The sequence below is a fragment of the Cervus elaphus genome, chromosome 21 (assembly GCF_910594005.1).
Source record: "Cervus elaphus chromosome 21, mCerEla1.1, whole genome shotgun sequence".
Lineage (NCBI taxonomy): Eukaryota > Metazoa > Chordata > Mammalia > Artiodactyla > Cervidae > Cervus > Cervus elaphus.
The window spans coordinates 28,246,567-28,274,363 of record NC_057835.1 but is presented as its reverse complement, the minus strand read 5'-3'; the positions used below and the strand labels follow the sequence as shown (position 1 = coordinate 28,274,363).

The window sequence follows — 27,797 nt, the reverse complement described above, 5'->3', positions numbered from 1 at the left end:
TAAGGAGAAATCCTGAGGCACTTTATCAACAACACATATCATGACAATGTTTTCAGAGGTCCACTGTGGTGAAAGTGAAGAAAAATCTGCACTTTTTTTTGGTGGAATGAAAACTGAATCTGTGATGGGACACAGAGATAACACTGCTACAACTCAGAACCTCCTGCTCATCAAAAAGATGCATGTGGAAACGTTACTGACATTTAAAATACTCCATTAAGTCACCTGAACAAAACTGTACATCAAGGAAATTATGAAAAGGCTTCTCAATGACTTCCAGTGAAAACATTCTTTATTGGTAAGCACACACTTGAAACTTTCTTGATTACACACATCATGCAAAACTGACGTCACACATGGTTGTTTGTTTATTGTAACAATCTCTTCTGATGGGATTATAAATTTTAAAAAGTTACAGTGACCGCAACAGTAAAAAGAATTCAGGAGAACTCTGAAGGAATCAAACACTTCGTAGAACACGTGAAAGTAATGTTCATCCCTCTGGCTGTTTAATTCTCCCTCCCAACGAGAATCTATTTTGGAAAACTGTTATATACAAGAACGGCAGTCATTCATGTATGTGCATCTATAGGCACTCCACCTGATTAAAAAGGAACTACAAGAATAAAACTTCAAATAATTTTACAGGTTTTCTCCATTTTGTTAATCCCAAACAGGGCAATGCCCTTATTTAAAATGTTCACCTGTTTCAGGAGATTATTTCCATATGGATATGACTCTGCTCCTTGAAAACATAGCTTATACCTGGTAATCCTTCTGTACGGAGACTGACTTTTTGAACTGTCACTTCTGCATTTTCCAGGTTGTTTTCAACCAGCGGGAAGGAACAGAGCTTCCTATTCTGAGAAGTCTCAGGAATATGCTGCTTCTTTTATGACACTGAGCACAAGTTTTCTCTGCGGTGGTGAGGCCAACACTTGCAGGTGGGTGGGTGTGGGAGCCCTCCCACTGTCCGCCTCACATAGGCAAATTCAGCTCCTTGAAGAGCCCCCAGTGAAACGTGACATCCAAAGCTCCTACTGGCACATTCTGGTCAACTGGCAGAGTGCAGTTTTCCATAGACCAAGAAGTGAGTGCTGCCGTTAACAAAGACACAGAAGTGCACGAGTGGCCTTGGAAAGAGGCTGGAAGAATTCAAAGGAGTGTGGCGGAGAGCCAAAGCAGTGGGGCCATGGATAGGAGTGGCAGCGAGGGCTCCAAGGAGGTGAGGGGTGTGGCAGAGAACAGCTATGTGGCTGTGATGACATGGTTCCTGGATAAAAGGACCTTTAAAAAAGTTCAAGAGGAAATGAGGCCTGTGCTGAGGGAAAGTGAAGGGAGAGAGATTCCAGCAAATCTGTGGCAGGAAGCTTAGCACTGTGACCGCTGTGTAGAAAGAAAGGGGCGTGACAGAAACTCAAGACTCTCAGCTGAAGAGATTTCTAAGTGGTGTGGCAGGGGCAGCCTGCTTTCTTCTTACTGATTATAGTCTAATGTGAGAAAAAATAAATAAGTTGAGGGAAGGACTGTTAAAAAAAAAAAAGGAAACAGGACTTGATGACTTGGAAATCTTTAGCTTGTGGCAAAGATATTAAAATTCCAAGATTTACTGTCAAGTAGGCCTGCTCTAGGGAGAGATGAGACTGTGGCCTACTACCTTCTGCTTATACCTGAGAAAGATAGAGAAGGTCACAGAGAGCCAGAAACCGCTGGGTTACCTAGGAAAGCTCTGGAAGGAGCCTGTGGTCTAATGGAGTGAATCTCTGTAACACACAGAAGATCCACAGGAGTCTCAAGAATGTTCCATCAGTAGACACTGCTTTCTTAAAGGGGACAGAGACAACATGAAATGAAAAAAGATGGCTGAGCCTCCTACAATTACACAGACATTACAAGCTGATAGAACTACTCGGCTGCAAATACCTGCTGCCTTTCATGAGAAAGGAAAAAAAAGTCTCTGAGAGAAAGTCACACACCTAGAAAGGCTGCTGTGAGTCACAGAAGGCTGTTTCCAGGCCTTCAAGCCGAGAGTAGCTGGCTGATCTTATAAAGTGCTTGGCACTGGCAGCTCCTGTTTCCACCCCATTTTCTAATTTTCTTAAACAGGAATGTTTTTTAACAGTTATTCTATGCCTGTTGTGATTATATAACTGGTTTTCTAGGTTCACAGATGGAGAGAAACTGTGTCCCAGGAATCACTCATACCAGATGTTCACTCATACTTGGTTTACATAATTTAAATGAGATTCGGGACATCTGAGTTCATGAGATCCAGGTAAAACTTTGCACTTTCAAGCTGCTGCTGCAGTGGGTTGAAGCTCTTGAGCACCTTTCAGGGTGGAATGTGGATCTTCGGGACAGGAGTGGACTGCAATAGACAGAATGACCTCCCAAAATGTTCATGTTCTAATCCCGAAGCCAATGAATTTGTCAGCCTATATAGTAGAAGAGATCCTGCAGATGGGGTTAAGTCACACATCTGAGGCGAGGAGATTATCCTAGAGTATCCAGGTGAAGCAAATGTAATCGCCAGGGCCCTTAGAAGAAGAAATGAGAATCAAAGCTGGAGGCAAAGGCCGTAAGGATGACAAGATGAGGGGCTTGGCCACAGTGAAGGGATGGATGCCAGCTGAAGAGGGATGAGATGAGCCCTGGTGCACTGGAAGGAACCTGTGATCCACCACCTTTCACGATCAAAGGGACCTCAAGGATCCAGTTACTATGGACCTTACGTGGGGAGAGTATCCAGGATCACCTGGTAGACCCAACAAACAGAATCTTTCCCGGCTGTCTTCCAAGAGATGTGATGACAGAGGAGTCAGAGGGATAGTGTTGCTGGTTATGGAGACGCAGAGAGGAGGTCACAGGCCCAGGCATGCAGGTGGCTGCTCGAAGCTGGAGGCAAGGACACACATCTCCCCGAGAACCTCCCAAGAGGAACGGTGCCCTGCTGACACCTGACTGTAGCCCAGCGAGGCCCATTTGAGACCCAGAGAAGCACAAGAAACCTGGGCTACTGTGAGCCACCATGTCTGTAGTGATTTGTAACTGCAGTGATAAAAGACGAGCCGGGAGAGGTGACCAAAGGTGAAATGGTGTTGGGGAAGAAGAATAAGCTTTTCTCTCACTCCTGCTGCACCTTCCCTCACTCAGCAAACATCTGGCTCCAGCAGAAACACGGACATTTACGCTGGTGACTCTTCCAGTTCAGTCTCTCTGATGGAATTCACGCTTCCATTCCTACCCTTGTTTGGTCTTGCAGTACAATACATTCTGGGTTGAGCACTTACAACAGTGTTTAGTTTACATAGTGGGTCCCCCAGAAACACTTGCTGAATGAATAAATGGGGGTGATCAAGACAGGCGCTGCCAGGGACTGTAGTTACTCTCCTTTAAAGTGCAGTTGAACACACTCCTCAAGAACTGCTGACCTTTATGTCTTTGCTTCTGGTTTATGATGGTCATAAAACACAAGGCAAAACCGTATTTTCTGACATGACTAAAATAGCTAAATCAGCAAGTAAAAAGGAGTTTTGTATCTTAATAGGAGAAATGACTATTATATGATCCAATATTTAAATATCAGAATACAGACACACTTCCCAGTATACATTACAGAAAAAATTTCAAAGTGTTTGATCAGAAGATTTCTTAATGGCTGCTGATCAATGCAGCATCAAGAAACTTTAGTGCAAATTTTACCAAATGCATTTGTCAAAAATGGGATTTTGTTCATTTTCTCTGCAAACAAGTGCTGTTACATTAACTCTGAGCATGTATCAAATTGGTTTGTCTGAATATTTAAAAGCTATCAATGGAAGCCAGCCCTTTTGGCTAAAACTTCAAACATATGTTACCTTAAGATCTATTCCTAGTCCAAATTTGTCTATCCTAAAGCTGGAAGATTGAAGAATTAAACCAAAATTTATCTGTATAAATAATAAAAATAATTTTTTACACTCTTAAGTATTTTCCTCACTAATATGGCACATTACCGTTCCTACATGCTACTGCATGGGTAGGACAGTATCATTTTAGCTGCTGGAGTATCACAGTGTTAAGAATATCTGCTTCTTGTAGTGTCAGGCTTTCATCTGTTAACACTTTGTTTGGAAACGAAGTCACGAGAATAAAGTCAAGAGTTGCAAATTCAGGACGAGACTGTACGATAAAGTCCCGGACATCCAGGATCCTGAAGAAGTAAGATGAAAATAATTTGTGATATGAAAGTTTTATTGTCATTTAAGCTTTTTAGCTAAGATTAGATAATAATTGAAATAAATCACATAGTCTAATCCTTATTTAAATGTGCTACAACCTTCTTTAGTTTCAATGGATGGATTTATCTTGACTTTCAGGTAAAATGTGAGGATTAACTCTGAAGAGTACATAACAGTTACTTTCACTGTAAATACACACAATCTCCAGGTGAGTCATTCTATCAGAGAAACATTAACAATGCTACTACACTGAACTACAGGGCTGATTTTTTCAGAGTATGAAATATCTTAGTAGCACATGATCCAGAAAAAGGTACCTCAGATGAGCCTATGTCAACATGAGTCTGTACCTAAGAAAAGTGTTAAAAAAGTTACTTTCATGTAGACACAGTAACTCAACTAAGATCATAAATGTATCTCTTAGTGGGACACAGTGAACAATAAAAATAGTATCTTATTAGCATAACAAATGAATGCTAAAATGACATTTAAAACTGTTTATTTGAAATACTTGATAACAGCACAATTAAACTTTATTTACACTACAAATCTCTATGTAGATTATTAATCCTACAGGGTTAGGGCTTCCCTGATAGCTCAGTTGGTAAAGAATCTGCCTGCAATGCAGGAGACATGGATTTGATCCCTAGGTTGGCAAGATCCCCTGGAGAAGGGAAAGGTTATCCACTCCAGCATTCTGGCCTGGAAAAGTCCATGGACTTCTGTATAGTCAATGGGTCGCAAAGAATCTGACACGACTGCGACTTTCACTTCCAATCAGGGTTATCATAAATTTTTAACGGAGTAAAGTCCAAATAAGGTTTTACTAAAGTAAATCAAATCTGATTAAACTTTTCCTGGTTTTAGCAACAGCGCAAAATGACAGCTTTTAACAGTTTTCTTTATTTCTAAGTAGTATCTGCATTAGTATTTGGACAGTTTACGGAGGATGTTTAAGTACTAATTGTTTGACTTATTTCAAGTTCTTCTGTCAAAAAATTACTTCAAAAGGAAACCTAAGCAATTTCATAATTTTCCTGACTCAAGCTGCACCCAGATTTACAAAGATAAGTCACCCTGAGCTTACCTGTGTGTACTGTTGAATCTCTGTATCAAACGGCTTCCGTCTGCTAACCTGATCTGGATTTTGGTGGTTGGCATGGAATCGTCAATAAGAACCACTGCACTGAATAGTGACTTCTCCTCCTCTTCTGGGGAGGAAGGTGTACTGACTATTTCAGGTGTGAGGCTAAGAAAGAAGAATTAAAGAGTCAGAACGTAAATATGAACACGTAAGATGCAGGACACACTGCAGACAGTAGAAGCACCACTCAGACCTACAGCTGACTCTCTAGGCGTCCTGCCATCACATCTGCACCAGCAAGAACACAGCTTCCTTTGGGATATCCTATTTTTCTTGCAAACTCTTTTATTAAAATTATTCTGGGTCCTACAATTCTAATTTAGTTTATCCAACTTCTTTTGAAAGCCTAACTCTGGATTTCTTCCTCCTTCATCCCTTTGAAATTTCATGAAACTGTTGGGCACAACAGTCTTTAGTTGGAAACCCAAGCAACTTGGAGTTTATGTCCAAGACTGACCATGAGCACAGACAGATTTCAGATCCCAGCTTTGTCAATTTGTGTGAACTCGAGTATGTAAATTAATCTTTGAATCCCAGTTCTATCATTTATAAAATGGAAATAATAATGTTATGAAAGTCTGTTCTAGTAATACAGTGCTTGAAACAGTGTTTCAAGAGGTTATCAGCTATATGTGTACATATCATCAATACTAAGCTATTAATTTAAACTTAGTTGATACTACTTTAAACATCTGATTTAAGTAGTTACTGTTTTACAAAAAAGAGGTAATGAGAAATTTAATATATGGTGATGACAGTGATACATAAACAGACTCTGTATGATTTCAATACCTTTAGACCATGAAATTTTTGCATCTTGTTTTATACCCCTGGATATATGTTCCAGTGTCTCCTAGTTTACAGTCTATGGGGAACCTGAATAAAATTTGTATCCTACTGTTATATGAAAACTGTATAAAACTTAATTACATTGAGTTGGTTCATAGTGCTTTTCAGGTCTACTATATAATTCTCCTTCTCTGTATATTCTTTCTATTAATTTTTGAGAGTTTGTTATTGAAACTTTAACTAAAGATCTTACTTTATCAACTTAATATATGGTGATGAGTATATAATGAGCCTTGTGTGATATGATCTCTTACCAGTGGACCATGGTTACAAGTGACCACAGTGCCTTCTAATGCTAGCAGGATGACCCGTAACTGTAAGCTGAGAGTGAACGTCAAAAACAGAGTGCTCTTTTTGGTTAAGCAATTAAAACAAATGCAGCCAAGTTCGTTAAAGACATCACATCTTAATCTTATCTCAGTTATCTTTTAAGGGATCTTTTGACAATCTTGATGTTTATTCTTTCAAATATTCAGACTTAGATGGGTCCCTATCTTACTTTTGGAAAGAAAAAAGAAAAACAACCCATATATCTGTTAGTATAGAGGCCCCATGAGCATTTGTGCTTTATTCTAGTACAAATCGAGCTCATTATGGCTCTTCTTCCCATCCAAAAGCTTTCTCAACCTATACATCCAAGCGGGACAAGTAATTGGCACTTCCTGCTACAGTTTGCCTTTCCTTAGCTACCTCCTGACACATATTACAGAACCAATTTCAGAATGTATATGATAAAGATATGGAAAAGGAGAAAATGATGATCTGCAGTCACTGCTTAGGTAGTATTAAGGAATTTCCTGTCAAGTTTGTAATTCAGGGTTGAAAGAGCTGTACCACCAAGGTGGGTTACTGTGCCCACAGGAGGACGGGAGGCAATGAACCAAGGGGCCTCTTCCCTCTCCCTCTGCGTCCCTATTCCCAGGTCTCCACGCTGTCTTCACCACCAGTAGCACATTCAATTTCTGGAGTGAGGGAGGCGCCGTGGCTAACAGCATGGATCCAGGAGCCTGACTCCAGGGCTGATTTTGCCACCTGTCAGACATGTGACTGGCAGCAAGTCGCTTCACCTCTCTGTGCCCAAGTTCCCTCAGTTGTAAAACAGAAACAGCTGCACTATTGCAAAGATGAAATTAATTAGATCTTTAAGCACGTCAGTGCTTCTATATAGTTGGCTATTAATATGTTTTAACTACTGTCCTAACAACAACCAGGGGAAGAAAAGGTGCCTGTCACCCCGCGGGCAGACGGGTCTGGGCTTCTCTCCATGCCAAGCTGCCTCGCAGTGCTCCTTCTGTGCTTTAATGCTTTCTGTTTAGAAAGATTCAGACCAGCTAAGCTACTTCCCAAAACACGAGAATATAAAGTGCAGGGTGGGAACTCTAAGAAGAAAAGCTTTCATGCATTTCTTTGTATGATGTGTGTGTGTGTGTCAAAGTGAAATTACATGGAATAACAGTGAAAGACAGGTATAAGGAACTGACACTGAATTCTTCCCTATGCTGAGAAACGAAAGGGGAAGAGAGAACCACTGTGCACAAGGCAACTGAGAAGAACTTGGAAAGGAAGGAGGCACATGGACAGGAACACAGGGCACCCTAGAGGGCGTGGTGGCGACACAGCCAAGGCCCAACTCAACATACCACCTGCAACGACGCGTGGACAATGGAAGGTCACGTTTACCAGGACACGTTATTACGTTTACGAACAGTCCAGTCATAGCTACTATAAAGGAGTTCATCATACACCATGCCATACTCACTGGTTTCTAAACTGTGCTCAGCAAAGTCCTGGGGTTCACTGTCTGGAGATATCCAAGACAATCCCCTCTTTCTGAAATCAGAGTTCTATATGTGTTTCCATAACCTGAAGAGTTTGGCTGCTTAAAATATACTGAAAATAACCAACTTAAGGACACTGCTTTGGCTGTTAAGAGCTTAAGAATTACTTACAGCAGAGAGATGCTTAAAGCTATGATCTAAGACATTTACTGTTTTATCTAATCAATAATTTCCCCCTGTGAACCCACATAATCATAATCATAAACGGGCAGGATGGAACAGTGGTAAAAATCATGCACTCTGGAGACAGAGTGCCTGGTCTGAACCTCACACTCTAACCACTTCCTGCTTAACTACTCTGAAAGAACTACTGCACTTGCAAATGGAGTGGTGACAGGCGCTATGTCAAGGAGTTGCTGTGAAGACGAAACGGGTTCATGTCTGTAAAGGTGCTGACAGAGTCAGGGATATGCAGATAACTGCTGTCTAAGTATTACCTACTAACACTGTCACCAGAATTGCACATCTGATTCCATCAGCGAGGAGTCTTCACAATTCGTATCTTAGTTTTTACTTTCTAGGTTATTTTGCTCTCATTCTCAAAGAAAATTCATGTTGAACAAAGACAAGTGTCTTTCTCACTATGATTTTACCTTCCAAGTTTCTGTCCTTCTCCACTAAAAGCCTTGAACCTCAACCGAGGCTTTACGTATTCTTGATCCTGATGGTCCTCCATGTCCAAATTCAAGTGTCCTCCATGAACCAGTCGCTGAAGCTCCAGGGGAATCTCTCTTAAAAAAAGAAAACCCACAATGAGATATGACCGCACATCTGTCAGAATGGCGTTCATCAAATAGAGCACAAATAACAAGTGCTGGCAAGGGTGTAGAGAACAGAAAACCTGTATCCTGTTGGTGGAGTGCTTCTGACAGTTAGAGCACTAAACTGTGGGATGGCATTTATACCTCAGTCAGCAACAGAAAATCCCCATGAGGACCTAACAGGTAATGTGGTATTTCTTTCTAACACCCTGGTGTAAGGCTGGAAGTCTGACAGGGGTGGTTTTGATTATCGTCTGATTCGTGTGTGCCACCCTCCTGTAGGCAACTGTTGTTTTTTTTGTATTGTATTAATATACTTTGAACTTCTCAGGAACTCACCTGCCATATAAACCAAAGAAAGATTGTACTTTGTTTTGTCTGGAACTTAGTCTAGTCTAGTCTAGTATAGTATATAGTATAGTATATAATATATAGTATAGTATAGAGTACACACATATACGATAGTATATGTATAGTAATTAAGTTGCTAACTTCACACACTGCACTACTCCATTATTCTCATTTGTCATATCTACATGATAAGTACGAGGCTGCAAACAGGTGTGCAGTCTGTGTGTATGCGTGCTCAGTTCCTCAGTCGTATCCAACTCTTTGAAACCCCATAGACTGTAGCTCACCTGGCTCCTCTGTCCATGGGATTTTCCAGGCAAAAATACTAGAGTCGGTTGCCATTTCCTTCTCCAAGGGATCTTCCCAACCCAGGGATCTAACCCGAGTCTCCTGCATTGACAAGTGGATTCTTCACCACTGAGCTACCTGGGAACCAAGCTATCTACTTTGTTATATTTTGGTTATGTTATGAAATATGTGTAATTTCATGATAAATTACCTTCCTTTACTTTTTCACCATATTTAAGATAAATGTTACATGAAACTTGTAAACATAATATGCATAGACTGATTATTTTATCTATAAACACTTCCTTGAGGATAGTGAAGATGGTGTTTAAAATATGTCATAAAGCAGGGGGCAATGATTATACAGCTGACAAACACTATCTGACCATCAATCATTTTTTTCAAGGCACCTTTTCTAAAATTGTTCTTGATCATAATTTGAACTTGAGGATACAGTGTGGCTCAAATGAAAACATTCCCTTGGTATTCCAAGACTGAATGTTAGCCTACAAAGTTCATGGAGTATTTTCATTTAATAATAAATTAGTTTGGATCTTTATGACAGCACACTCATCACTGACATGGTCCCCTTCCTTCTCCCATCCTGAAGTAAGCGTTATTTCAACAGTCCTGTTGATCTGCACCAGGCAGAAGAGCACTCCCCCAGCCCCAGCTGCTCCCAGCCTGCTCACTGACTCTGCAAGCTCCCAAGCCCATGGCCCTGACCTCACCTCTTGACCTTGCATTTACCACCAGCACACACCGCCTGCTGTAACAGCCTCCCATCTTTCTCAACAACTTCCTTACCAATTACAGCGTGTCTTACGAAACCTTTTTCGGTATTCTGACATCATCTGGGAGAATTCAACTTCAAAATCCAAGCAAATTAATGTCCTAAAATGCCTTTCCTTCAGAGTTCCACCTCCACTCCCCTCCTACCACTCTGCTAGGATAAATTTCACCGCCTGGAAAAGCCCCACCTTCAACTCCTGGAGGGAGAGTAGCCTCTTGTTCTGGGCCCTTCACTGCTACTCACATTACCCAGCTCATAACCAGCCTGATGTCTTTCTTTCGCTGCATTCCTACTTAGGGGTGATCACTTATCAGCTAGTGAAAATAAACAGCTCCTGTAGCAAAATCACTCGAGTCCTTGTCCTTCAGCCACAAGGGCTGGTGAGTTACAACGTTCTTTAGATGGGTCAGGGCACTGTAAATCTGGTTTCAAAAATTTTAACTTCAAACTAACCTTCTGAATTCTTCTGCCAGCAGTAATGCCATTTAAAAAGATTTCTAATATAAGCGGCTTTCAGGCATACATGCAGTGAGTCACCCTGTCAACAGTAAGCAGGACAGTGGCTTAGCAGATGGGCAGACACCTACTGATCAATTCACAAATTTATGACACTACGATGCTGCTTCTCAGAACTGGGACCATGGCTTCATCAGATTTTAAAAGGAACCAACGTCTACTGCTCCCCCCACCAAGTTAAGAACCAGTGACTTACAGATAGAAATGTGTCCTTTATATACTTAAAAACACCCTTCCCCCCAGCAACCACTTACAGAATATATTCCCATATTTCACTCTTAAAAACAAGTGGAGCACTACTGACTGGTGGCCTGTTTAAAAAAACAAACAAACAAACAAAAAACTTCTACCCTCAGTAACAGACAAAATCTAAGTAACATATCTTACCCTCTCTTAACAGACTCCAGAAACTGGGCATTTGTTGGGTCACTGTAAGGTCTCAATTCTCCATCATCCAAGCTGAAACCATTGCTCCACAGTTTAAGCAAAATTTGAACCTTTTGAGCATAGAAAAAAGAAATACAAGAATGTGTCTGCATTAAACAATTTTAATTTTCAAACACATTATTTACTACTTATTTACAGTATGAAGTACATACTTCCCTGGTGGTCCAGCGGTTAAGAATCTGCCTGCCAATGCTGAGGAAATGGGTTCGATCTCAGGTTGGGGAGCTAAGATCCCATGTGCTGTGGGGCAATTAAGTCCATGTGCCACAACTACCGAGTCCAAGCTCTAAAGCCTGTGTTTCACAACAAGAGAATCCACTGCAATGAGAAGCCTGAACACCGAAACTAGAGAGTAGCCCCCATTTGCTTCAACTACAGAAAGCCCGTGCAGCAATGAAGACCAGTGCAGCCAAAAATAAATTAACAACAACAACAAAAAACAACCAAATATTTAAAAAATATACAAAGCTTTTTGTACTATCCTTTACTTTTTTCAGGTCAAATGAGGACATAAATGGAACCACGCGTGCTTCCTGAGATTTGTATTTGGCTTAACAAACTGACAATGGCTAAAATATCAAAGGTGCCACTGCTGGAGCCTGGCCTTGAAGTACAATTATTTCTAATTCACTGAGAAGACCAAAGTTGTGAGAAGCCACTGCCACTCCACATCCACTCTTCCCCTTCATCTGTACTCATATTCTTCTCTGCTTCAAGCCAGGGAGCACAATGGAATCTCCAGTGACCCTCCAAAGTAAAACTATTCCTCATGTTGAAAATGAGACGGTTAACTCCAAAATTTCAAAAAGCAAAAACAAAGACCGACTTTAGGCATTTCTATGTTTGTGCGTGTGTGTTGTGTCCAACTCTTTCTGACCATGTGGACTGTAGCCTGCCAGGTTCCTCTGTCCATGGGATTCTCTAGGCAACAACACTGGAGCGGACTGCCATTTCCGTCTCCAGGGGATCTTCCCAATCCAGGGATCGAACCCACGTCTCTTGTGTCTTGTATTGGCAGGTGATTGTTTATGACTTGGGCCACCTGGGAAGCCCAATGTTTCTATGTATATAACTCAGCTAATTCTATACCATGATGGTATGCCATTTATAATAATTATTATGACATTTATGTAACTCATTTTGACAGTGAATGATACATTCTTTCACAAATGGTCATAAATCTCTAAGTGCAAGGCACACCTGAGATACAAAACACAAAATCTGAACCTGAAAACTTACACATTAGTCTTTTTAATCAATACTTCAAAAATAACAGAAAAAGAGGTTTTCAATTTTTAATTTTATAACAAACAGTAGTAACTAGCGGCAAAAATGGACAATTTCTCATTTTTATTATTGTACCTACATCTTGCAACTGATTTTCTCCATAGATGTATTCAGACTGCTTACAAAAGGAATTACCCAATCTGTATCCTCCACCTGTAAAAGACTAAAAGCACACAGCAAGTGGGTTAAAAATTCAGTCTTATTAAAGCAAAATGTATGATAATGTATGATATGTATTTTAAAACTAGATCAATTATAATTAGCCACACTGGTTTATACTTTCCAGGAAATTTTTACATTAAAATAAACGTTCTATTACAGAGTTACAGAGATGTATACTCTAGTAAATTGCTTTCTTCCCATAAAAACATTAGTGACTCAAAAGCTGAAATAACTTATGCCAATCTTAAATTAGGAAATATATTCATACACTGAAATAATATTTTTAAGTAGAAACAGACTTTTAAAACTCACCATTAATATTTTATAACAAGTCTTATAATAAAATTATAATTCTTGAATCATATTTGACAAAGCATTAAGAGCTTCATAGAGAAAGGAAGAATTTAATAAAGTGAGTATAAATTACCCTGAAGAAAAGCTCCATACTTATTTTATAAGCAGCTTTGATTCAACTATAACGAATCAACTGAACTGCACTTTTTATTTTGTTACACTAATTACAAGCTCTTCTATTTTTCAGGTGAGGTAGCTTATGAAATAAAAACGCCATTCCTTTTAATTATTATTCACATCATATATGGGTTTTTAATCACCACATTCACAGAAATGTTAAGAAACTGCTTTAACTTTTGATTAATAGAAAGATTATAGACTTTGAAAAATAATGGAAATATCTGAAACAGAAATATAGTTAGAGAAACAGTGTTTGCAAATAATATAAAAATCTACAGCAGATCAAGTATACTGATAGCATATTTAGTTTTAAAGCTTCAGTCCTTACCTTAGATTTGTCATCACCCGAGGCTCTTGTGGCTTCATTTAGAGGGACGGCCCCATGTTCCCTTGCCTCTCTGAAAAGTTCATTCACAATTTTCCCAGTTGAAGGTTGAACTATATGTAATCCACTGCATTCATGTTCACTTGAATAGAACCTTTAAACATTGTAAAGTTCATGAATAAAAACAGAATGTAAGCATACACTACTTTAAAGCAAAAGACTACACAGTCTTAGGAAATGACTTTTATTTAAAAAGAGCCATTTCTGTGGCTTTTGTGGAAGTACTTAATTTTAAAGTCAGGATCAAGGAATTAAGAAGTAAAGAGTTCATTCATCTACTTTCTCATGGAGTTTGCAGAAATGCTGGTAGCAGGCTCAGCATCCCACCTGAGAACTAGCTTGCTTCTTCCTCCCTCCTCCTTTGTGACTGCTGATCTGTCAGTGTGAACCTGGGAAAGCACTGCTGACAGCCAGAAGCTAAGTCTCTTCCCCAGAGGAACCCACATTTCATAGGACTTGGTTAGTGAAGAACCCTCTAGATTTAGACAATGTGAACATCTAAATTCACAGGTCTACACATAGTTTATTCCTCAGGGAGCTCTGACTGAAAAATTAACCTCCCCCTCATGTTAAAGGTTGTAATTTCCCAGTGTTAAAGGGTTTCCTTGGTGGCTCGATGATAAAGAACATGCTTGCAATGCAGGAAGCCTGGGTTAGATCCCTGAAGAAGGGCATGGCAACCCACTCCAGTATTCTTGCCTGGAGAATTCCATGGACAGAGGCACCTGATGAGCTACAGTCCATGGGGTCACAAAGAGTCGGACATGACTGAATGACTAACACTTTCACACTTTTTCACTATGTTAAAGGTAAATAATTCAGACCACAATTTTCTCAATGTGTTAACTATGCAGTGAATCATTTCTCCTCTCTTCAATCTCCCCCTAAAAGCTTCCTTCACATAAATTAGCACACTATTTTATCTTTCAAGATTTCTTCCAACCAAGAATGTCAGAAAATATAACCAATGAAATATAAACATGGCGACTTTCAGAATAAGATGAAAATCAAAGCTCATTTCCTGAACTACCCATACCCTCCAGTCCAGTTCCCCATCTACACTGAACTCAGACTCAGAAAATGAAATAGAGGGGGGAAATTCTATCAGCACTGAAGACCAGGGACAGAATCACCTTCAAGGCTTTCTCCAAATGAATACATGCAAAACGAAACAGGAAAAGGAAGGGAGGCTCTGCTCTCAACTCACTGTCCGTGAAGGAAAGATCCAAGAGAAGAACAGTGGACACCAGCAGACCCCCACTAACAAGGCTGGTTCACAGCTGGGGCGGCTGGGCGGACTCCAAGCTCCTAGTGCCCTGGGGAGGGACCTAAGGCCCAAATTTACCCAGAACAGGAGCCAACCGAAGCCCTCCTGCCAAGCTGACTCTCAGAGGTCCCCGTGCAACAAAGCAAGGCCAGGCACTGCCATGGCTGGCTTTAAGACTAGGGTCAGTGCAAGAAGCCAGTAGTCACGTAGGGATGTGAGAGCTATAAAGAATGCTGAGTGCCAAAGAATTGATACTTTCAAACTACAGTGCTGGAGAAGACTCTTAAGAGTTCGCTGGATAGCAAGGAGATCAAACCAGTCAACCCTAAAGGAAATCAACTCTGAATACTCATTGGAAGGATTGATGCTGAAGCTCAAATACTTTGGCCACCGGATGTGAACAGCTGACTCATTGGAAAATGCTGGGAGAGACTGAAGGCAGGAGGAGAAGCGGGTGACAAAGGATGAGATGGTTGGATGGTATCACCGACTCAATGGACATGAGTTTGAGCAGACTCCGGTAGATGGTGAAGGTCGGGGAGGCCTGGCATGCTGCAACTGATGGGGTTACAAAGAGTCGGACATGGCGACTGAACAACAGGGCAAGAAAGAGCCTGACAGATATGCCTTAAATGGCAGTACGAGAAGGAAAGGGGGAGGGAGGGAGTGGGGAGCTTCTGCTGCAGGCTCTCCCTGTTGTCCCCGGTCCCTTATCTCAAGAGCCCAGTCACAAAGCTCCTTCCTCTCAGTCTTGCTGAGAAAGACCTTACAGGAAAAACCGGGCACAGGGAAAGATTTACTAACTTCTTTACGGTCTCTGAATTTTTATTACAGGTGTAAGAAATCTCTGCCTGCCTTGAGGTCTATTTTCTTCTAGAAATTTTATTGTTTCCCTTTTATATTTAGATCCACAATCCATCTTTCGCCTCTTTCATAAGTATGCCTATATACTTACTTCTCTCTTGTTCTATTTCAACTCATCTGATCATCGTTTGTCCCTGCCCAGAGATAACAACTTCCTCCGTAGAGATGACTCTCAAATATAGGTTTTTAGAGCCTCTTCCTTATGATCCACTGCTGCACTGAAAAGCACCTACTTGAATCCAGTTTATCTCTTCCCATGAATGATCACATTTTCCTTAGGTACTAGGATTAAGAACTTTTCAGAGTTCTCTCCCACTCTCTTACTCTCTTTTCCATGTCATCACATTTCTATTCCACATCATTATGTTTCTACAATAAATTCTTTAGAAAGTATCCACACCAATATCACCCTTTCTCCTCCATTCCACTGACACCACCCTAATCCTAGTCCTAAATTTTACCAGCATAAATTTGGATTACTGCAGTTGTTTTTTTCTTGATGTCTTCTTATCCTGTTTTCCCCATTACTCTTTATTTTATATGGTCCTGCCAGTCCTATTTGTCTAAAGGTATTATAATAATAACTAACATTTATCAAGTGCTCATTTAATCCTCATAAAAATGGCATTAACCCCACTTTACAAATAAGAATTACTGAAGTTTAGGGAATTAAAAGACTTGTCCACTGCCAAAATCTTATTAGAACAGAGAGGAGAAAAACAGCTGAGGTGCGTCTATGACTAGAAACAAAGTTTTTATCACTATAAATTTTATTGTAAAATTTACAGTACAACCATATACTGGCTTTCCCCTTTCCACATAAGCACAGCTTTCCCTGGCCTTCCAGGCTGGCTGTGCTGTGGCTGCATCCAGGACTGGACATGTAATCTGTGGGCCCAGCACCAAAATGAAAGTGGGAGTCTCCTTGTTCAAAATGTGTTAAGAATTTCAAGGCAGTAAGAGCAAAGTTTTCCAGCAAATGAAAACCAGAAAAGGTCAGTTTTCATTCCAATCCCAAAGAAAGGCAATGCCAAATAATGTTCAAATTACCACACAATTGCACTCATCTCACATGCTAGCAAAGTAATGCTCAAGATTCTCCAAGCAAGGCTTCAACAGTATGTGAACCAAGAACTTCCAGATCTTCAAGTTGGATTTAGAAAAGGCAGAGGAACCAGAGATCAAACTGCCAAATCCAATGGATCATAGAAAAAGCAAGAGAAGTTCAGAAAAACATCTACTTCTGCTTCACTGACTACACTTAAGTTTTTAACTGTGTGGATCACAACAAACTGTGGAAAATCCTTAAAGAGATGGAAACACCAGGTCACCCTACCTGCCTCCTGAGAAATCTGTATGCAGGACAAGAAGCAACAGTTAAAACTGGACTTGGAACAATAACTGGTTCCAAATTGGGAAAGGAGTACGTCAGGGTTGTATATTGTCACCTTGCTTATTTAACTTATATGCAGTGTACAGCTAGCAAAATGCTGGGCTGGATAGAGCACAAGCTATAAGCAGGATTGCTGGGAGAAATATCAATAACCTCAGATATGAGACGACACCACTCTTATGGCAGAAAGCAAAGAAGAACTAAAGAGTCTCTTGATGAAAAGTGAAAGAGGAGCGTGAAAATGCTGACTTAAAACTTAACATTCAAAAAACTAAGATCATGGCATCTGCTCCCATCACTTCATTGCAAACAGATGGGGCAACAGTGAAAACAGTGATAGACTTTAATTTCTTGCATTCCAAAATCACTGCAGTTGGTGACTGCAGCCATGAAATTAAAAGACACTTGTTCCTTGGAAGAAAAGCTATGACCAATATAGACAGCATATTTAAAAAGCAGAGACATTACTTTACCAAGAAAGGTCTGTATAGTCAAAGTTGCGGTTTTTCCAGTAGTCACATATGGATGTGAGAGTTGGCCATAAAGAAAGCTGAGCACCAAACAATCGATGCTTTTGAACTGTGGTGTTGGAGAAGACTCTTGAGAGTCTTGGACAGAGAAATCAAACCAGTCAATCCTAAAGGAAATCAGTCCTGAATATTCATTGGAAGGACTGATGCTGAAGTTGAAACTCCAGTACTTTGGCCACCTGATGCGAAGAACTGACTCAATGGAAAAAGACCGATGCTGGGAAAGATTGAAGGCAGGAGAAGAAAGGGATGACAGAGGATGAGATGGTTGGATGGCATCACTGACTAGATGGACATGAGTTTGAGCAAGCTCTGGAGTTGGTGATGGACAGGGAAGCCTGGCGTGTTACAGTACATGGGGTTGCAAAGAGTTGGACACAACTGAGCGACTGAACTGAACTGAAGAGCAAAGCATTAAAGCAAGCTCGAGGCCCTTCCCAGTAGGTTCTCTGGATGCACACAGAGGCCCCACATCCTTGAAGTAGGCCCTGGTAGCACCCCGCCTGTCCATCCTCACCGGCCACGAGGCTACCAAAGTTCTGCTGCTCCTCTTCAGCTCCCTCCTGTCACTTCTATTACCTTTTTCTTCTAGGCCTATTCTGCCCCTTGTCTTCTAATCATCTTTAAAGGCCCAGCCAGGTACCCACACTGTGCCAGATATTGTGAACACCTGTCTAACTAAATTCGTAAAACCATATTAGGATCTAATGACTTGCAGGGAACATTTTTTTTAAGTTCTTGTATTTTTGAAGAAGAAGAGTTACATTTTTAAAGTCCTATTTGTGACAGAGAACCTTTTGTGGATGAATATGTAAAAGCAGGTGTCAGGCTGTCTTCTGTGAACTTTTCTGTAGATCCTGTCCCTCCTTTTGTTTAAAACAGATCAAGTTATGTCTAGACTACAGAAACTTCACATGATGGTCACACTGAAAACATACTGGCTTAAAACAACAATGAACAGATGAATGTTTTGATATTTAAAGTTGCCCAAGAAGGTGGACCATGAAGTAAGTGGACCATTTCTGTACCAGACAAAGCAGCAGACAGGCAATGAAATCAGGCAGGTGTCACTGCCAAATGTGAAGCCAACAGAACTGCATACTTTCTATTCAAAAAATATCACACTTAGCAAAAAGAAAAGATGGCCAATAATTTGGTTCGCAATTGTATTTTAAGTGGATCAAACATAGCATAAGCCTCAATATATTTAACACAGCTCCTCCTTTTGGACATGTAAGTAATTCTAGAAATCATATCGAGGCACTAAGTCCTTAAAAATTGCATTATCAAATTGTAAACATTAATGGCAACACTGTGTCAGCATAAAATAAAAAATGATTCATTGAAATATTTTAAGGATTATATTTGAATCTTTAAGGAAAACATTAATGTAGTAATCTTATTTTAAGAAGTCAAATATTTTGATTTTTTATACCAGCAAATCAAGTCATTCAAAAACTGGTTCAAATTGGGGAAGAATGGTCAAATAACTCACGAGTAAAACTTTGGTACATTAATATTTTAAGCACTTTCAAAGTTTTGGATACTGTACAAATTAAGGAAGCAGCTAAAATATATATATGTCTGTGTATATATAATACATATGTATTATGTAAATGTGTATACACAATACATATATAAATGTCTATATATAATACATATATATTATATAAATGTCTGTGTATAATACATATTACATAAATTTGTGTGTATATATATCACACATATATATACATACATACATATATAATACATATATTATACATATATCTGTGTGTGTATATATATATCAGATAAACTAAAGTGAAAGGGAAGGATATTCAGACTATGCCAAGATGACCAATCTGCAGACAATAAAGGAAAGACTGTACCTTCTGGTGGAGTGATGGTGGCGGTCAGCACCCTAACGGAGTGAACAGGGCACCAAGAGTGGGGGAACCTGAAACCATACGGCTCCTGGTGTAACATAATACACAGCAGAAAATATCACTAAGTAGTACTCTTGACAAGCATGTTTAACGAGAATCTAATTGTGAGGAAACAGTGACCTTGAATGTGGGACACTTTACAAGACATCTGGGCCCAGCTCTTCAATGTCAACGTAATAAGCTTTAGATTAAACAGATGAGCTAAAAGCAGACAATGGAAAGGTAGGAAGAATGCTCTGGATTCAGATTTAAAACAGGCATCATCAGTGAAATGTATGGCTCCTAAATCCTCAAAGCCTCTAAGAAAGAGTATCTGATTATGGACTATGTATTAAATAACATGCAGTTAGCGCTCATTTTCTAAGGTGTGAGACATTATCAAGGAGTGTTTGCATCTTATTGGGTGCGGACTGCAGCCTCTAGGGATGAGGTGCTATCACGGCTGCAATTTATTTTCAAGTGGTTGAGTAACAGAGAGTGTGTGCACCAATGAACTGTTACAGCATATAAACAACTGGTGAATATTGGAGCAGACACAGCATATGTTCATTACCCTAATCTTTTGACTATCTATGTATTTGAAAAATTGCAAAATAAAAAGTTGGGGTGAAAAAAAAAAGTTGGGGTGAAAATTATAAATTATAAGTGTTATTCTTTCCATTCAGGTCTGGAAGGAAAGATAGGTCATTTTATCTCCCCTACAGGAAGAAGGAAGGCAGAATAGTGACAAACAAAAAAAGTGATTTCCAGTGAATTTTTCAACTTCTGGAAAAGTAAAAGACTTTCTGAGAATGAGATGTAATGGGGAAATTCAAGTTTCTCCCTAGTAATGAGATTTGTGTACTAAAAAGACATTAATGAACATATACATGGAAATAAGAAAACTCATGACAATAAAATATACCTGGATTCCATCTCTTAAATCTTCACTGTTGGTTCTTTTTATAGTTCAGGGATTTTAACAACAGCAAATACTATCTATCACTATTAGATGGGTCATCATCCAATGGAAGGAAAGACAGAGTCCTGAAGTCACAGATTCTTAAATGGAGAACAAAACACACAGAGGGGTTCCAAGTCTGGGCTTTAAGAAACACATAAACCTTTAAAATTGACTGACAAAGCTGTACATAAATGTTGTTCTAGAGGAAAGAGGGTATAGCTTTCATGAGATCCTCAATGAGTCCTATGACTCAAAATAGAACCACAGTGCCCAAGAAAATTACTACTCAGTATATTATGCTATGTGATGTCTATAGAAACATTAAGTATTTAAGACAATTTTCCCACAATTTTCTTCTCACTTTCTATTATAGTTTCAGAAATAGTATCTAAAAATATTTAAGAAATTATAGTTAAAAAATTCCCAAGGCCATTTAAAATAATGTGGGATTAGTGAACTAAAAGGGATACAAGTTTGAAAAACAAAACAAAACTTACCTTTGAGGTGCTGTCTGTGGGCTTTTGAAGGCTGTAGCTTTAGGTCTATCAGATCTGGAAGCTTTGCACTTCACTTCATCTTCATATAATTCTGCCAAGGCCAACTACAGAACAACAGATTTGTTATAAAGTATAAAAACACTAGAAATAAACTCTCCATACTAACAGTTAGGATTAGAAAATTAACTTGTAATTGAGTAGTCAAGATTTTTAATGAAAAATGAAGGCTGCTATTTCAGAAGATGACTTCCTTCCAAAATAAAACCACTGCAACTCTCACTAAAATGTCACACATAGTAGCATAAATTAAAGTTACAATAATAGCTTAATTACTTTCAATGAACTATTCAACAGTTTCAAAAACAATTTGGTAACAGATTATTTTCAAAGTTGGACCTATAATTATTTTAAAAATACTTGAAGATGTTTTACACTAATGTCAGCTTGCTCTCATTAGACCCCATAAAAATATTTCATTTCGTTCTTCAAGTTTTCAAAATCTGAGTACATAAAACAATTTCAAAATTATTTAAGAGTTTACCAGACATATAAACTTCTACAGTTTAGGAAAATAAGCTTCTAAAAAATAAAAGACAATGAAATATATATATATATACAGTTTATATAACTGTTAGAAAGCAGTATTACCAAATTATGCTTTATAGATATATGGCTGGATATCTTCTTCAAAATGAAATCAACAAAGCATACTTTTTGAAACTGGAATTTAAAGGAATTATCAAAATATTTCATTATTGTATAAGTTATATTGTTCCCACTTTTGACATCCTTGGACAACTCAAAGACTTTCCTTAATGGCCCTTGTGGCTATTCAATTAAAACTGGCATGACCTTAATCTTTGGAAAATTTAAAAAAACCAAGAAACAACTCTCCTGCAAAACTCAGAGGAAGTACTCCTAGAAACAGGAGAAATATGAAACTATTTCCAGGGATTCTGTCCTCAGTAGGAAAAGAAAAATAGGGAACTGGGGCAAAGTTAAATTTTCTGAAGATTCTATTAATCAACCTTTAAAATATGCAAGAAACAAGAAAACAAAACTGAAAGGCTTTATTTTTCCCACCTAACTTTTGAGCACCACTTCATACACATATGTCAACTTTCATATTTCTATCATGTTAATATTGCAGGAAACCTTAATTATAAAAGTGTAGTGTAGCCTAAAAGAATCTTATTAAAATCCTAACTTAGGTTTTTACTGTGTGAGCTTAAGCAAATTATTTAACTTCTCTGAGCTTTAGTTCCCTCATCTTCTTATGTCCACAATAAAGGGATTACATAATGTATGTGAAGCACAAGGGAAATGCTCCATTCCCAGAAGGCAGTATTAAAAACTGCTCAACAATGATTTCTATCACTGTTTCATTTTCCCCAAGATCTTTCTTCCTGCAGTATTTATTATCTATACATCTTCTATGATCTTTTCCTACTATATCTTCTCCAAAAGGGAGAAACAAACCAACCACCCCCACCATGCACAAAAAATAAATGAGAGAGATGGACAGAGACAGACACTCTAATTACCTGGAACCAAGGTTTTCAGAAATTTTTACCTTCAAAAATTTTCTTCAAAACCATATTCCTTTATGGATTTCCTCATGAGATGATAATACTGTTCTATGAATTATTTTTATGCTATTCCTCCATCAATGGAAATGGTTTATGTATGTCAAAGGTCCATTATAGTCATCCTTTACAAAGCCTTTTCTAGTTTTCTTAAGTGATATATCTTTTCTAAATCCTTATAGCATATGGCATTCTATTATTGACAAATATTAAATATTACATTCTCATCACTTGTGTACTTTTCTTACTATTTCATCCCCCCTACTATAATTTAGGCTTCTCAAATTGTTTCTAATGCAGAACTGGACAGGCACCCAAAATATTTTTGTTAAATTATGTAGACTACAACACAACAGGAATCATAGAGAGACATGGGTAGATAAATTATGCTACAGATTTAAAAACTGAGATACTGAGTTGGCCAAAAGTTTGTTTGGGTTTTTTTTCATAAGCTGTTATGGAAAAATCTGAATGAACTTTTTGGCAAATTCAAAATTTCCTGTAGTTTTGTACCTTGTTTTTTGCTTGAAGATTTGAACAAACCCTGTCAGTCAAATAATCTATAAAATAAATGAATAATGCAAACAATGCCTTCTGGCTCCATGAAATGTGGAACATATATTAATAAAATAGGAATATGGAGAAAATTACATCAGACCAGGGAGTCCAGCTAGCTGAAAGGTCCTAGTCATTATTGACACATCATTAACTTAGAAGAAAATGAATGATATTTAAAGGGAATTAATGCCAGGATCCATGATGACCCTATAGCATCATATGGTATAAATTCATTAGCTAATTAATGCTATTTGACATGCAAATGACACCACATCTGAAGAGAAAATAAACTGATGTACTGGTTAAAACCAGTAGAAAACGACAGAAAAATCTCAGTCAAATAAAGGGATAAAAATATATGCATTGTGAAATAATTATGACTGTGAATTATCAGGACAGATTTCCATGAGCTAAACAACTAAATTATGTGATATTCCAATTACCCAGAGAGAATAAAGTATGTAAGCACTGATAATTTTTTCTCCAGAAGTGGAAATGTAACGAATGTGTGAAAAGGACCTGAAACTGTGGGTAAGAATATCAACAACATAGCAAAAGATTGAAAGTACTGGAACTCCCAGTCTTAGAGAGACAACTGCCAGAAGGTAGAATGTTATTGTTTAGTCCCTCAGTCCTGTTCTTTGTGACCCGGTGGACCTCAGCCTGCCAGGCTCCTCTGTCCACGGGATTTTCCAGGCAAGAATACTGGAGTGGGTTGCCATGCCCTCCTCCAGGGGATCTTCCCAACCCAGGGGCTGAACCAGCATCTCCTGCACTGGCAGGCAGATTCTTTACCCCTGAGCCACCTGGGAAGATTTAACAGACTTAAATCTAGAAGAGCAACATCAGCATCACCTGGGGGCCCTTTAAAACTGCAGGTGCTCAAGCCCCGCCCTGGACCGAAAGAATCAGAAACTCAGGGTGGGGCTCAGGAACCCGTGCTCAAGCAAACCTTTCAAGCGACTCTGGTGCAAGTGAAAGCCGAGAACCAAGGATAAGGGACACTGACACCAAGCGGATGAAGGGCCCAGACTACTCTTCTCACTGATGGAACTCTCTTCTCTGCCCGGCCCAAAGCCTATTCCAAACCCTGGTAAGTACTTAAGTTACCCCAATTTCTCCCAAACTCCAACCTATATGGAAAGAAAGAAATAAAAACAGAAATCTTTTTCTTTTGATATCATTCTGGAGGAAACCTGGAACAGAGTGTACCTAATCTGTTAACTCCATGTGTGTGGATAGAGGGAAGGGCAGGACAAGAGACAAAGGGCTCTGAAGATGTTCAGAACTACTAATGAACACTGAGGTTTTGGGGGTGAGTACTGTCACTTTGTCATTACTTTGCAAACAAAGACCTGAATAGTCAAAGCTATGGTTTTTCCAGTAGTCATGTATGGATGTGAGAGTTGGACCATAAAGAAGGCTGAGCGCCAAAGAATTGATGCTTTTGAACTGTGGTGTTGGAGAAGACTCTTGAGAATCCCCTGGACTGCAAGGAGATCAAACCAGTCAATCCTAAAGGAAATCAACCCTGAATACTCATTGGAAGGACTGATGCTGAAGTTCAAACTCCAATACTTTGACCACCTGATGCAAAGAGCCGACTCATTGGAAAAGACCCTAATTCTGGGAAAGATGGAAGGCAGGAGGAGAAAAGGACAATAGAGGATGAGATGGTTGGATGGCACCACCGACTCAATGCACGTGAGCTTGAGTAAGTTCCAGGAGTTGGTGAAGGACAGGGAAGCCTGGCGTGCTGTGGTCCATGGGGTCACAAAGAGTTGGACACAACCGAGTAACTGAACAAGTGTCACTTAACAGGGGCTTCCCAGGTGGTGCAGAGGAAAAGAACCCACCTGCCAGTGCAGGAGATAGAAGAGACTCGGGTTAGATCTCTGGGTAGGGAAGATCCCCTGCAGTAGGAAATGGCAACCCACTGCAGTATTCTTGCCCGGAGAATCCCATGGACAGAGAAGCCTGGTGGGCTGCAGTCTATGGGCTCTTGAAGAGTCGGACACGACTGAGTACCTACATACTGTCACCAACACTCCTGTCCCAAGCTTCCGCCTTAAATGTTCCCAATTCTGGAGGAGGAAGGAAGATAAAATCTACTCTCAAGGTGGGACCCACAGGAAATTTCTGCTTTTAGAGAGTCAGAGGCTCACTGTGCTGGGAGGCTTTTGGGGGACAACCATCCATCTTTCCTGGTGTGGTAAATGAGGAAATCTCTCCTAATTTAGAGGCTGACAAACGCTACTCTGCACGGCAGCTAAGAAATAGGCACTAAGCGGTACTTCTGCTTGTTCCAATTAGTAACACATCACCCTTCTCCTCAATAATACTGTAAACGACTCTTAGAGCAAGTTGTCAGGAAAGTAAGAAGTATCTACTGAAAACTGAACTAACTGGGTAATACTTAAAATAAGCACAGCTAGATTAAACAATAAAAGATAATCCAAAAATATTTACTATCCAAGAAACCAGCTGGGTAGAAGAACATTATCCAATTCTTTTAAACCTTTGATACACACACTATTTCTTCATATGTCATTACTTTGGTTGTTCTGGGGTTTCTTTGCAAATTCTTTACATTCTTATTAAATTCTAAAAGAAACATTATTAATACTTAATGTATTTGAAATACCAAATCACATTCATAAAAAAATCAGTTATCTACCTACCAAAAAGTAGATAGGAGACTGGAAAAAAAAAGTTTATTTTCTAATTTATGGTGGGAAGGCATTCTCACAATTAGCGACATCTACAACAACATCTCCAACAAGTAATCATATCTTAATCCAGTGGACTCAGTCTAAATTTGACAAGTATCAGGTGATCATTAACCAAACTGTTCTCATTTTTCACATAATAAGAAATAGATTTAAATTAGACAAAGGATATTAGGTCACATAGTTTTAACTTAATAGCATTAGATGGACTAACCAGTGAAAGTTACAGTATTTTTCTCCTTTAAGGGAAAAAGAACCAAATATTTAGTAAGCAAGTCTGAGCCAGGGTAATACCAGACTGAAGAGGCACTTTATAGACATTCCTTTATTTCATCCTTGACACCTATGATCAACATAACCCTGAGTTTATGAATAAAGACACAGGATCAGAGAAGTTAGGACATTTCTCCCATACTCAGGTAACCACTAAGCGGCAAGGTCAAGAAGCAAGCTGAAGTTGTCCTGACCAGAAACACCACTTTTCCGCCAACAGCACCTGTTGCCTCTTAGTGGTGCTGGTCTTTAATAGACAAGATGAGGTAGATGAAACCTTCCTACTCCTCGATTCTGCTTACTACTACTAAATTGAGTCATAAACACTGCAAACGTTTTATCAATACATTGAGTTCCTTTCCTAAGCTGACACTGATCACTCCATTCTTCAAATTCATCACTGTATGCACTGCTTATCTTGGCACTCAATCATCCTCCACCTTAAAAATTTTATGTTAAATACACGTGTATCTTATTTTGGCAAACAATGGGTAGAAATGCCTTTCACGCTTCTAGGCACTTCCAGTGTCCCAGCACCAACTGTGGATGGTGCTATTTATCCACAACTGTGGATGTACTATTTATCTCTGCATTCCCAGAGCTTAGTAGTAAGTTACAGAGCATACAGGGCATACGGTCAATATACATTCGTTTAAAGAAGCAGAATGAAGGTGTGACGATAAAGAATTAAAATACTCTTTTCTACCAAGCCTTGCAGATGGAGTGACATTCATGTTTAACTGTAGTCCCTATAGGCGTTTGGGGTTTCCCAGCCGTCTCAGTGGTAAAGAATCCACTTGCCAATGAAGGAGATGGTGGTTCGATCCCTGGGTTGGGAAGATCCCCTGGAGAAGGAAATGGCAATCCACTCCAGCATTCTTGCCTGGAGAATCCCATGGACAGAGGAGCCTGGCGGGCTACAGTCCATAGTGTCGCAAACCACGACTGAGCGACTGAGCACACACAGATCTTTACTTTTTGAATTTTATCAATCATCTTACAAAGGGATAGTTAAAAAAAACACAAAAAACCCTAAAATGAGTAGCGTGAAGCATCTGGCAGAGCAAGATTCGGGGCGCCGGTACTGAGGCCATAATGTCAATGTCCTGTAGCATTACAAAGTTTTACATCCCTGTTTCTTACGTGCAACGTTTTCTAGACTATAGCAGTTACGACTATGGTGCGAGCCGTAGGGTGAAATACTTTTTTAGTTCACTCTGAAAGGGAAAAGCTCTCTGATAAAAAGGAACTATTTTTATATTTAAATAAGCCAGAAACAGCATTCGAGAGAAACAAGACCAAACCGGCTTCCTTGTGACTCGACTTCCCCACGGCCACCTCAGAGCTTCCTTCTGCAGAAGTCTGACCGGAGCGTCAACCAGTGAAGCATTCAACTAGCTCCTTAAAGAAGCCATTCAGAATCAACAGCTGCTTCTTAAACGGCAAGAGGGGTGGAGGGGAAACGCCGCCAGGACACCCGAGAGCGCGGGGCGCCGACACTCGTTTCTCCCGACGCCCCTGCTCGGAGTGCAGCCCGAGGGAGACCCATGGAGTCCGAGTTCGGTCCCCGGGCGGGTCTGAGGAAGCTCGGCCGCGACCCGGACGGCCCCACACATTCCCCCGCCGCACCTGCAAGTCCCGCGCGCTTGGGGGCCGCGGCCCCGCCGCCCTCGGCTCCTCCTCGCCCGCCTCTCCGCCGCCGCCCTCCGCCATC

General features: G+C 39.7%; 1 protein-coding gene across 1 annotated transcript; it reads right to left on the bottom strand.

The window, feature by feature from the left end:
• Positions 1–274: 274 nt before the first annotated feature.
• On the bottom strand, positions 275–27,797 carry UBXN2B (UBX domain protein 2B). The gene is made up of 8 exons (XM_043880115.1): positions 27,713–27,797; positions 20,938–21,041; positions 13,459–13,609; positions 12,574–12,657; positions 11,148–11,257; positions 8,645–8,782; positions 5,308–5,469; positions 275–4,192 (listed from the first exon to the last, which is right to left on the bottom strand). The coding sequence occupies exons 1-8, from the start codon at positions 27,794–27,796 to the stop codon at positions 4,030–4,032; spliced, it is 996 nt and encodes a 331-aa protein (XP_043736050.1). The 5' UTR covers position 27,797; the 3' UTR covers positions 275–4,029.